This window comes from Microcebus murinus, chromosome 10 (assembly GCF_040939455.1).
Source record: "Microcebus murinus isolate Inina chromosome 10, M.murinus_Inina_mat1.0, whole genome shotgun sequence".
Classification (NCBI taxonomy): domain Eukaryota; kingdom Metazoa; phylum Chordata; class Mammalia; order Primates; family Cheirogaleidae; genus Microcebus; species Microcebus murinus.
The window spans coordinates 7,968,716-7,981,332 of NC_134113.1; the positions used below are offsets into that span (position 1 = coordinate 7,968,716).

The window sequence follows — 12,617 nt, forward strand, 5'->3', positions numbered from 1 at the left end:
TCCTTCTTTCTCCTTCCTTCCTTCTTTCTCTTTCTTTCTTTCTTTTCCCCTCCCTCCCTCTCTCTCTCTCTCTTTCTTTCTTTACAAGTTCTTGCTCTGTTGCTGGGCTAGAGTGCCATGGCATCATAGCTCACTGCAACTTCAAACTCCTGGGTTCAAGCGCTCCTCCTGCTTCAGCTTTCTGAGTACCTGGGACTAAAGGTGCATACCATCATGCCTGGCTAATTTTTGAATGTTTTGTAGAGATGAGGTCTCACTATGTTGCCCAGGCTGGTCTCAAACTCCTGGGCTCAAATGATTCTCCCACTTTGCCCCATGACATTGCTAGGATCATGGATTTTCTATATATGTTTGCAGAATGTCTACAACCTAAACTCTTAAGTCCTGGTCCAAGAGATGCAGTAGAGGGGAAAGAACAGAATTTGGAATCAGACTCAAATTTAAGTATCAAATTTTTCACTAACAAGCTACGTAGCCTTATACAAATTAGCTCTCAGAACCTCAGTTTTCTTATGGGCACAAAATATTTACTTTACTGGAATGCCACGTCAATTAAAGGTAAACTGCATGTAAGTCACTTGGTACAATGTGACCAGGGTGCTCGAAAAACAATGTTATTACTTATTTCCAATGGCGGCAAATTACAATTCATGGGTATACTACACATAAATACATGTAAGGACACATACTGGAAAGAATTTTTTTTTTTTTTTTTTGAGACAGAGTCTCGCTTTGTTGCCCAGGCTAGAGTGAGTGCTGTGGCATCAGCCTAGCTCACAGCAACCTCAAACTCCTGGCTCAAGCAATCCTCCTGCCTCAGCCGGCCTGGAAAGAATTTTAATTGAGTTTTAAGCATTTGACAATACCCCTCAACAACTAGCATATCAAAACAAAATTAATGCAAAGCAAAAAATATTCAGGCCTGGCTAATGATTTTGAAAGACTGTTTAGAAACATACACTACATCTTTTTTTTTTTTTTTTGAGACAGAGTCTCGCTTTGTTGCCCAGCCTAGAGTGAGTGCCGTAGCATCAGCCCAGCTCACAGCAACCTCAAACTCCTGGGCTTAAGCGATCCTCCTGCCTCAGCCTCCCGAGTAGCTGGGACTACAGGCATGCGCCACCACGCCCGGCTAATTTTTTCTATATATATTAGTTGGCCAATTAATTTCTTTCTATTTATAGTAGAGACGGGGTCTCACTCTTGCTCAGGCTGGTTTGAACTCCTGACCTCGAGCAATCCGCCCGCCTCGGCCTCCCAGAGTGCTAGGATTACAGGCGTGAGCCACCGCGCCCAGCCTACACTACATCTTTATATTTTCTTAGAGTATCATTTAACTGAGGGGTCTATAAATGTGAGGGAAAATAAAACAAATACAACATAAAGGAGGAAGAGCAGAGATAGATCATTACAGGGAAGTTTCTGGGACAATAAAACAAACTGGGTATAGAGTATACCTTTTTAATTCAGGTCTGGCCTACTAGTAATTTAAATTATCCCTAAAGAAAATCACCGTTGGTCTAATTTGCTTCTAACTGGGTTCACTAATTCTACCTTCCCATATATTCCTACAATTCAGATTTTGGCTGAATCTCCAAATAGCAGCCACTGATCCACTGAAATTGTAACTCAGATCATTAAACCTGCATATCTTGTCCCTCATTCCCAATCCACCATCCTTTCTCATTGTACCTGAAATGAGTGGTGATTTTATTTCTAATAGCCCCAAACTGGAAACGACCAAAATGTTCTCAACCTGGGTAGTGACTACAGTATTAGCAAAAACCAGTTTCTCAGAAGAGTTAAGAATGCAGGTGGGACTACAGGCATGTGCCACCATGCCCCGCTAATTTTTTCTATATATGTTAGTTGGTCAATTAATTTCTTTCTATTTATAGTAGAGACAGGGTCTTGCTCTTGCTCAGGCTGGTTTCTAACTCCTGACCTCCAGCAATCCACCCACCTCAGCTTCCCCGAGTGCTAGGATTACAGGCGTGAGCCACTGTGCCTGGCCAGTTCATTGTTTCTTAACACGATATACAAGGCCCTCCATAAGCCAGCTTTTTTCTCAGCTTTATTTTCGATTACCTATTCGTACTCATGCTCTAGCCCTGAGGTCCCTCACCCCTGGGCTGAGGACTCCCTCCCCCCAATGGAAAAATTGTCTTCCATGATGAAACCAGTCCCTGGTGCCAAAAATGTCAGGGATCACTGCTCTATTTCCCAAATGTGTTCCAGGGATAAGAGTTCAAGACTTACCACAGAAAAGGGGCTCCATGATCAAATACATTTTACAAATTACAGCTTAATACATATCATTCTTAGAGACTTATTTAATAGAATTAGCCTATTATGTACACTCTGAAATCTGAAATGCAGCATTCCCCATATATATTTGACCACAGAATCATTTTGGTATAACACTTGTTAATACGCCTTAGAACATATTTTTAAAATGCTTCTTCTGCCATATTATATGACTGCAATGCTTGGTACCAGTCATTCTGTTTCAGAGTTCTGTGCCTTTGCATATTCCTTCTGTTAGGATGGCTCCTTTCCTCTAGTCTACTTGGTTAAAGCTTTTCAAATCTGAGCCTAAATCCCTAATTTTTAAAGGCCTGCCTACATTTCCTCTCTGCTCCCCCAAAATATTTATCACTTCTTTCTCCACATCACTGGATCTTTACTATTATATTTAGTATGTTGTATTATAATTATTTACGTTTTTTATCTGTCTCCCATGAGGGCAGAACTTTTTGCACTCAGTGCTCACATTTGGTGCTGTTGAATGAATGAATTAACCATTACCTGAAAACAGGGCTTAAAAAATATTTTCTACTTATTTTTAATATTTTCAATACTTCCCTTTCCCATTTTAGACTTATATACACCTTAAATGGTATACTCTTTTAAAACATAACTTACTTTTGCATGACTAGTACTTTATCTTGCTTGTTCTCAAGTGACTATATGGTGTTAACAGCATATTTCAACTAATGAAATCTCATAATTATGTTAACCTTTAGCTAGTAAGAACATTTTACTTTAGCAATGTGTGACTTTCACAGATGAGAAAGTTTCCCATGGTATTCAATACTCTGTACTCAGAGCCTTTCTAAAGTAGAGCAACCAAGAGCATCACAGATATTCTAGTTCTATTTATGAGCACCTCAAATGTGGAGTTTGTAAATTCTAAAACTTAATGAAATCCCAGAACAACATAGTATTTACAATGCATTATTGCCTTTTCTGAGCTCCCATGTCACTTGTGTCAAGACTCTATTATTGCACTTTTCTATACTGTCATTTGTTGTTTGTCTATCTCCTTCGACAAGACTATGAGCAACTCACGGGAAGTGAAGATCCATCCAATATGACTAATTCAAAAGTTACTGAAAACTACATTCTTTCTGGTTCACTCAATGAACAAAAGTCCCAAACGGACCATACTAAGCCAGAGTAAGACCTAGTGGTAGTATAACAGAAAAATAACTAGATACAATCATACAACTAAAATTCCTGATTTGTTATGATCCTGTGTTTTAGTTTCTTATTTGTAAAACAAGGCCATCTGCCCTAACTTATCGGAACTGTAAAGACTCAAGGAGATCATTTATTCATTTGGTTAAAAAAAGCCAATATAGGCCAGGCATGATGTCCATGCCTGTAATCCTAGCACTCTGGGAGGCCCAGGAGGGAAGATCAAGCAAGGCCAGCCTGGCAATATAGAGACCACATCAATACAAAAAATAGAAAAATTAGCCAGGTGTAGTGGTGTTCTCCTGCAGTCCCAGCTACTAGGGAGGCTGAGGCAGGAAGATTACTTGAGCCGAGAAGTTTAACATTGCAGTGAGCTATGATGACACCACTGCACTCTAGCTAGGGCAACAGAGTGAGACCCTGTCTCAAAAAAAAGCGCCAATATTTCAGGTTAATATAAGAGGTTGTTAGTTTTGCTTGTTCCATTGAAGCAAACTAAAGCATAATGAATATATTTTTCAAAGATCTTGGCACGTATAATCCAGTATCTAGTCCTAGTCCTGTGGATTCTGTGATTAAAACTGATCAATTCCACATCTATGTTTTCACCTAATCTCATGCAAAGGGACGGCTTTCTGCAACTTTACAATTAGAATTGAAGAACAAGTTCCATGCACTGGACAATGACTTTTTATTTTTTTTACAGTAAGAAGTCGATATGATTAACATTCCATTTTCAATTAATTCAAGATATCAACATAAACGTATGCCAAGACATAGCTTTGATATCAAATACTATGTGCGCTGGTTCACACTGTTTACATATTGGCTTCCACACATGAAATATGGAATGACAGATCCCCCTGCAAGGCAGATGATATAGATTTCTCTGATAAAGCTATACGGTAATCAGATTAATTGCTTGCGATAGAGGACACCCGACAAAAAAAAATGATTTCCCTTACTCCTAGGCTACTTTATCTTGTCTTTACAAAGAGGACTTTCGGACACCAGGAGTGTTTCCAAACATTACCTCTTCTGAGAGGAACTGGTCAAAAAAATTTTCATTAAAACTTATTTCTCGGCCGGGCGCTGTGGCTCACGCCTGTAATCCTAGCTCTTGGGAGGCCGAGGCGGGCGGATTGCTCAAGGTCAGGAGTTCAAAACCAGCCTGAGCAAGAGCGAGACCCCGTCTCTACTATAAATAGAAAGAAATTAATAGGCCAACTGATATATATATAAAAAAAAATTAGCCGGGCACGGTGGCGCATGCCTGTAGTCCCAGCTACCCGGGAGGCTGAGGCAGAAGGATCACTCGAGCCCAGGAGTTTGAGGTTGCTGTGAGCTAGGCTGACGCCACGACACTCACTCTAGCCTGGGCAACAAAGCGAGACTCTGTCTCAAAAAAAAAACAAAACTTATTTCTCATATATTCTGGAGCCAGCTATCAAATCAAGTCTTGGAAAACACGAAAATAAGATTTTAGGTTAACCTAACAGAAACAAGCGCTACTTGATACGGAGACACTTTGTCACCTAAGCAAGTGAGGTAACCGACACAACGTGAGTCCGAGTAACTGAAGACAGTCCCTCTGCGGGATGGCACACAATTCTCTCCGCAGTTATTTCAGCTTCCCAGAATACCTCAAAGGTAGAGAGAACACAGGGCCCACCCTTTTCCAGAAGCAGCTGGTAAAGAAGAAATCTGCGAAGAGCACAAAGGGTTGGGGAGCGGAGGCCCCAGCAGTAGAAGGGTCCGCCAAGCCAGGGATCTCCTGAGACCGACTTGGACCCCTCTGGGGCTCCTCAAGCTTCTCACAGAGCAAGCCCTGGAGGTGACACCGTGGGAGGAGAGTCTAACCTGAGAGGCCGCGGACGTTTGCTACAGCAGGAACCAGTTTGGGAGCTGAGAGCAGCCAAGGCATATCGACCTAACTCACGCGTCAGGAAAGGAAAGAGGCAGAAGCCAAGAAAACAGCCGCCAGCAGACCGCGTCGCCAGGAAACCTGGCCATAGCCCCTCCCCTTCCGGCGGGCGCCGCTCGCGGGCTTTTCTTCTGCGGCGGCGCAGAATGCTTACGTCAGGCCGGGTGCTTTGACCGCCTCTCTGGCCAGCTGGTCCTTTTTTCTTCTGGGTGTTGTGACCAGGTTAATGCTTATTCACAGAATATCTGATTGTATATGGCTTCCTGGAGAGGCTGATATTTCCTATCTCCTTGAAAGTGCCCATGTAGGTGGTTGACCCATCCTGGGAACTAGTCCAGAATTGAAATAAGAATGTGTGCGTAGAGAGGCAGGCAACAGAAGGAACAGCCAGGCTTCTAGAAGGTTCTAGGCAGTGCGCAGGAGTGGAGGTACAGGCAGTGGGAATGAGCAAGCGAAGGACCCGGGGTCACGAGACCGTTGGGTGGGAGGAGCCAGTGGCCGGGGAGGTTCTAGTCTGTTCTGCCTCGCGGCAGCCGCCCCCTTCTGCGCGATCACGCTGAGCTAGCGCCCGGGCCTGGAATCGGGCCGCAGCCTCCTCAGCCGCGTCCTCCGCCTTGTGACCATGGACCCCCGCAAAGTGAGCGAGCTTCGGGCCTTCGTGAAAATGTGTAAGCAGGATCCGAGCATTCTGCACACCGAGGAAATGCGCTTCCTGAGGGAGTGGGTGGAGAGGTGAGACCTGGGCCTGAGGACCGTTGGGGGCGGGAAGGAGGACGGCCGGGGTGGGGGCCGGGGAGCTGGGCCCGAGCTCGCGCGGGGCGGCTGGGAGCGGGGTCGGGGCGGCGGAGGAGCCGGAAAGTGTCGCTGCCCCTTGGTGGCTCCCTCCTTGCATAGGAAAGGGAACTGCTAATGGAGGATCGGGAGCCTTGAGATACTACAGGGGCGGGGAAGCAGGGGACAGAGCTGAGGTCGCCAGGGGTGTGTCTTGGGCGAAACATAAATACAGACGATTGCGAATACTTGGGAACTGACAACGTGAGAAGAGTTACTACTGCAAGACTCCTCTGTTGTGTGGGTTTTTTTTTTTTTTAAATCTCTGGTGTCTTGCTCACGTCGCAGTAACACATAGCGGCTCCCTGACGCACTATCCCATTAATGTTTTAATAATGGTTATTTAGTGAGTTAAAACAAAAATAACTGTGTTTTATTATTTTTACCTTACAGCGATTCTAATTGCGTCGAATTAATTATCTTGGGAGTCACTTACTGTGTACCTCCGTTAGTGGCAGTGCTGTCACTCTGAACAGTTTAAGAAAAATAAATGCTTTTTCAAGGCCTGGCATGTCTCCAGGGTGTATTCTAGTTAGCTTTAACTCTAGAGCACTTCGCTACGTGCAAGGAATTAATTGAACAGGCGTTGTGCCAGGTACTGGGAAACAATATAAGTGCTGTCTATTTAGGGATACAGACGAATAAATACAAAAATTCGTTTTGGTATTTACTATGTAATGGAAATTAGCGTACTACATATTGGGGGCACCTAAGAGAAAATGTGAGAGGGAAATCTTCCGTGAAGATGATGTTTTTTAAAAAAAAAGGTACTAGTGGGGAATTTGAAAGAGATGACATACAAATTGTATTTCAGGGGGATGAATAGAGATTGTCCAAAGTATTGCAACTCCTAAGAGAAAACTATGGAGAACATTAATCAGTTTATTTTAGTAATATTTTTATAGGGGTAGATGAATTCATGATTGCCAAATATTTGATAGAGTATTTCTTACAACAAGCTTATTCTAAGGAAAAGCTTGTTAAAATTTGACAACGTTGTATATTGGTAGTATAATTTTTTTCCTCTTAACAGGTTTTTCAGTCTTTTTCTCCCCTTTGATTTTCTAGCTATCGTAAGATTTTTTACTCAATGTTTTATATATGAGATTCTGAAACTATGTAAAATTATTATAGTAACTTTATAACTATTCTTGAGAGTCAACAAAAATCCTATTTTGGACCAGAGAGGAGGCTCACGAGGCTTGTAATCCTAGTACTCTGGAGGATCGCTTGAGCTCAAGAGTTCAAAACCAGCCTGAGCAAGAGCGAGACCCAGTCTCTACTAAAAATAGAAAAATTAGCTGGGTGTGGTGGCATGTGCCAGTAGTCTCAGCCGCTTGGGAGGCTGAGGCAAGAGGATCGCTTGAGCTCAGGAATTTGAAGTTTCAGTGAACTATGATCATGGAGACACAGCCAGACTCTGTGTCAAAAGAAAAAAAAATCCTATTTTGCAAACTCCTTGCTTCTCAACAGAAAAACCTACAGATTGGTGTTAGGTAAATGTCAAGACTAGGAATTGAGGGCTAGATTTTAGTGATTTTCTGTATTGAATAACATGATATTCAATTTGTATCAGGTATTTGTATCAGGGCAGGCGTGGTGTCGCAGGCCTGTAGTCCCAATTACTCTAGACACTGAGGCGGGAGGATCACTTGAGTTCCGGAGTTGGAATCCAGCCTGGGCAACATAGGGAGACCCTATCTCTAAAAAAAGGAATAAAATAAATTTTTATTTATTTATTTATTTTTATTATTTATTAATTTATTTTTTACTTTAGAGAAGAGTTTGGAAAGAAAGATTTTTTTAAAAAGCAAAGAAAAGATGTTTGTATGCTTTTATCCTCTTATATCTACTTGTTATAGGAAAGATCCTGCAATTAATAAATTGTTCCTAAAATTTTAAATAGGGCAGACACATACCACCGGAAGAAATAGCTAGCTCCAAGGTTGAAAGTTGTGAGTGGAGACAATATTTTTGTTCCATTCCTACTAGAGAGGACACTGAGGAAAAAAAAGATAAGAAAACAAAAAACCCAAGAACCTAAGTAACTTGTGCCTGCAGTGATTATGGCTATGTACAGAATTCCAATTTAAGATTTGCAAAATGTTATTTGTCAGGCACTACTTTTTCCAAAAAAATAGCCATGTGTCTTATTGTAAGGTTTCTCATAGGTAATTCCACTTTTTCTTTCTGATTCCAGTTATATTCTTTTGGCATCCTAAATTTTTGGGTTAAGGCATCTTGGCACATATAGGGGTCTTATTCTCAACTTAGATTGAGATAGGTAACTTAGAAGGTTTTGTTATATCTTTATTTTAATCTAAATTCAAATTTACATTTTTTAGACTGCGAGGTGTTTAACATTGACTGCCATACTAGAAGAAAAAAATTTCCTCTGGGGCCACAGTGTTTTATTACGAAAATAAAATAAAAACTTCAAAAAAACCCAATACTTTGTAATTTAATGAAAAATTGATTATTTTTTTATTGTTTTGTATATGTGAGTTATATGCAACTTTAAAAATAGTTCACTCTGCTCAAGATAGACATGTGAGTTATGTATGCTTCATGAGGCCCCAGTCTCAAAACTAGCATGAGTTAAATACAACTCACGTGACACATTGTTAATTGACTTTAATCTTAGACTTAAAACAATCCAAGATTATAGCAGATTGGGCTGAATGTAGAGACTTGTAATCCAGAAACATTCCTAGGCCCAATCGTACTATTACTATTGGTTCCTGAGTTCAAACAATTTCAGTATGCCTATACTAAATTAGTCATAGATAGAAATTGAAGAACAGTCTGTTTGCTTATTTACTACCATTGTTCATAGCTTAAAATTTTATTTGGTGTAAGCATTTGTTAGTTTAGCAACCTTTTAAATTGCACAAAGAGAAATATGAAGAAAAATCTTTCTTTTTTTAAAATTTTTCTTTATTTTTTAATATTTTATCTTTTTTTCACATCACAAGAGGAATTAAAAGGAAGAATCTTTCTGAACTAGTAGTGGAGATCCTAGTAGACTTTCAACAAATAATGTTTTGAGATATTTTTGTTTTAGTCTTTAGAGGGAGAAGCATTTTCTGGTGCTATTTTTTCCCATTTAACAACTCAATCTACTTAGTATCTTGTATGTGCTTTTATAATTTTGTTTGATGGTAATTTAATTAAGATCAAAGAGATTACCTATGTATTCTACTTTCTAGCACAGTGCATGGTGCATAGCCTTTAATATTTTAAATTAAGTGAACAGAATGCTTTTCTTTTTTTTTTTTTTTTTTTTGAGACAGAGGCTCACTTTGTTGTCCAGGCTAGAGTGAGTGTTTTGATGTCAGCCTAGCTCACAGCAACCTCAAACTCCTGGGCTCAAGCAATCTTTCTGCCTCAGCCTCCCGAGTAGCTGGTACTACAGGCTTGTGCCACCATGCCCGACTAATTTTTCCTATATATATATTAGTTGGCCAATTAATTTCTTTCTATTTATAGTAGAGACGGGGTCTTACTCTTGCTCTGGCTGGTTTCGACCTCCTAACCTCAAGCAATCCTCCCTCCTCGACCTCCCAGAGTGCTAGGATTACAGGCGTGAGCCACTGCACCCAGCCAACAGAATGCTTTTCTACCTTCAGTAGAGAATTTGGACTACAGCAATCAGTTTTTTGTACATGTGTATAAATAGTACAAAGCAGGTTGAAGTTATCAAATTAAAAGAATTATGAATAAAGTCTGCTTCTGCGTGCCCCTGCTCGATTGTATAACATAAAAGCCTATACTGGCAATGTCCAAATGGCAATTTTTGGCAGGAAACAAACTTCTTCTAAATTTGGAAGCTTTAATTGAAATGTCTGTACCTATACATTGGTGTTATCTTTTCAGTAGTTAACTAGAGTTCAGAATGTGAGAAACTCTAAAAATCTAGCTTTTAATTTTTTTTTTTTTTTTGAGACAGAGTCTCACTTTGTTGCCCAGGCTAGAGTGAGTGCTGTGGCATCAGCCTAGCTCACAGCAACTCAAACTCCTAGGCTAGCTCACAGCAACTCAAACTCCTAGGCTCAAGCGATCCTACTGCCTCAGCTTCCCAAGTAGCTGGGACTACAGGCATGCACCCCTGTGCCCAGCTGATTTTTTCTCTATATATTAGTTGGCCAATTAATTTCTTTCTATTTATAGTAGAGATGGAGTCTTGCTCTTGCTCAGGCTGGTTTTGAACTCCTGACCTCGAGCAGTCTGCCCGCCTCGGCCTCCCAGAGTGCTAGGATTACAGGCATGAGCCACTGCGCCCGGCCTAATTTTTGTTTTTTGTGAATCATTTCTAGCTCAAAGAAAAATTGTAAGGACAGTTTTCCTGAACTATTTAAGAATAAGTTGCCAATATTATGTTCCCAACACCTTGAGTATTTCTTACACAGACAGTCTCTGCAATGGAACAATCAAACTCAAGAAACTTACATTTATGCATTTATACTACCTAATCCTCAGAATTACATGTTGCATTTAGTTGTCATGTCTCTTCAGTCTCCTTTATTCTGGAAAGATTCTTTAGTCTTCTTTGGACTTTCATGGTCTTGACAGTTTGAATATTATAGGCAAATTATTTTATAGAATTTCCTTCAATTAGGGTTTGTCTGATCTTTCTTTAGTTTTAGATTTAGCTTAATACACTTCTTGGTAGGCATATCACTTCCAGAGTTAGTCTAACATAAGTTAGACTGTGTAACTATGTTTGGATGTCACCCAAAATACATTCCTGATGCTGCATTTTGAAACTTAGAAAAAACATAGCTTAAGAAGCCCTGTGTTTTCATTAAAATTTAAACTGTAAAGGACTAGTGTTTGATCACTAGGCTCTTTTGAAAAGTAGTTTTTCCTGTAGAAAAGAATTTTGTGTTTATATGTCTGTTCCTTATTGTTAAATTATTTTACTTTGCTGTATGCAAAATTAAGATGTTTTGGATCCTGTAATCTTATTTATTTTTGACATAATGGAGCTATTCCTTATTAAGAATACTTAGTAACTGAAGATTTTTTCAAATCAGATTAAACATAATGGAAAAAGTGTGCTTGTTTTTCTTATAAGAAATTCCAAATTCTGTTTCTCTTCATTCCATTTGCTACTTTGTATTTATGCTTTTGCTTCTTATTGGGTTTATCAAACGATGTTAAGAGAGTGAAAAGGCATGCCATAGAGTAGAAGACACTTGGAACACATAAAACTGACAAAGGGCACTTAGCAGAATCTACAAAGAACATTGTCAAATAAATAAAGATAACCTGATAGCTGAGGGAGAGTTGAACTTTACAAAAAAGGCTATTTAAGTGGCCAGTAAATATATGAAAAGGACTCAACTACAATGAGATGCCACTACACACCTTTCAGAATGACTAAAAATCTTAAAGATGGACAATAGCTAAGTGTTGGCCAGTGTTTGGAACAACTGGAATTCTCATACTGCTGATATAACTGTAAATTGGTAAAAGAACCTTAGAAAACATATCCATTTAAATCCTACCTGCACCTATCCTGTTGACAAATTCTACCCAACAAACTTAAATGAATGTAAATGTGACTATCACAACTGTAGTTATAAAGGATTAACCCTTTATGTATTTCCAAGTTAATACATCTTATTTTATGTGAACAAAGAGAGTTAATGACTTTATTGTTGCTGTTCTTTGTTTTCAAAACAAATTTTAGTAAAGTGTGTGTGACTTCTGACCTTCACCATTGTAGAGTGCCCTAAATTCATCAAACATTTAGTCACTGGACTGAAGTCACATAGCTTATGTGCTAGGGTCCACACCAAATGGAGCATATAATGCCAATTTTTTGGTCATCTTTTTCCCTCTCTTTTCAAGTTATTTGCTTATAATTCATGGTGTTGCTCTAGACTATTTGGGAATGAAGGGTTTGCAAGGCCAAGAGGAAGTATTAATGGGTGAAGTTTAGAGGGGATAAGCAGGAGAAAAATCTGTAATGTGAGGGGCATGCAAATATAAGCAAGAAAACTTCTTGTAGGTCCCAGTCAGGAAATATAAACATTTTGAATTACTATATTACAACTGCATAATTATTCCATAAACTGCCTGTTTGAATTAAATTGAAGTCTTGCTAAATGTCAAATTTCAAGTTTTAGATTTAAATATACCTGAGTTGAATTCTCAGGTAACAACTTGTACAAATGATTTTGTCATTGCATGTTGGCTTCTCTGCCTCTTTTCCTTTGGGAATGGGTACAGAGAAGCTATGTAATTATGTTTTTTTTTTTTTTTTTGAGACAGAGTCTCACTTTGTTGTCCAGGCTAGAGTGAGTGCCGTGGCGTCAGCCTAGCTCACAGCAACCTCAAACTCCTGGGCTCAAGTGATCCTCCTGCCTCAGCCTCC

General features: G+C 39.8%; 2 protein-coding genes across 2 annotated transcripts in view; one reads left to right on the plus strand and one right to left on the minus strand.

Annotated features, from left to right (window-relative positions):
* Nucleotides 1–5,522, minus strand: part of XPNPEP3 (X-prolyl aminopeptidase 3) — a 52,700-nt gene extending 47,178 nt beyond the window's left edge. The window contains exon 1 of the mRNA XM_012741762.3: nt 5,341–5,522. Coding sequence (XP_012597216.1) covers nt 5,341–5,404 — 64 coding nt within the window. The 5' untranslated portion in view covers nt 5,405–5,522. The remainder of the gene's footprint in view (nt 1–5,340) is intronic.
* A 320-nt stretch (nt 5,523–5,842) lies between these two features.
* The window catches only part of ST13 (ST13 Hsp70 interacting protein), a 34,262-nt gene continuing 27,487 nt past the window's right edge, over nt 5,843–12,617 (plus strand). Inside the window, exon 1 of the mRNA XM_012741766.3 lies at nt 5,843–6,136. Coding sequence (XP_012597220.1) covers nt 6,027–6,136 — 110 coding nt within the window. The 5' untranslated portion in view covers nt 5,843–6,026. The remainder of the gene's footprint in view (nt 6,137–12,617) is intronic.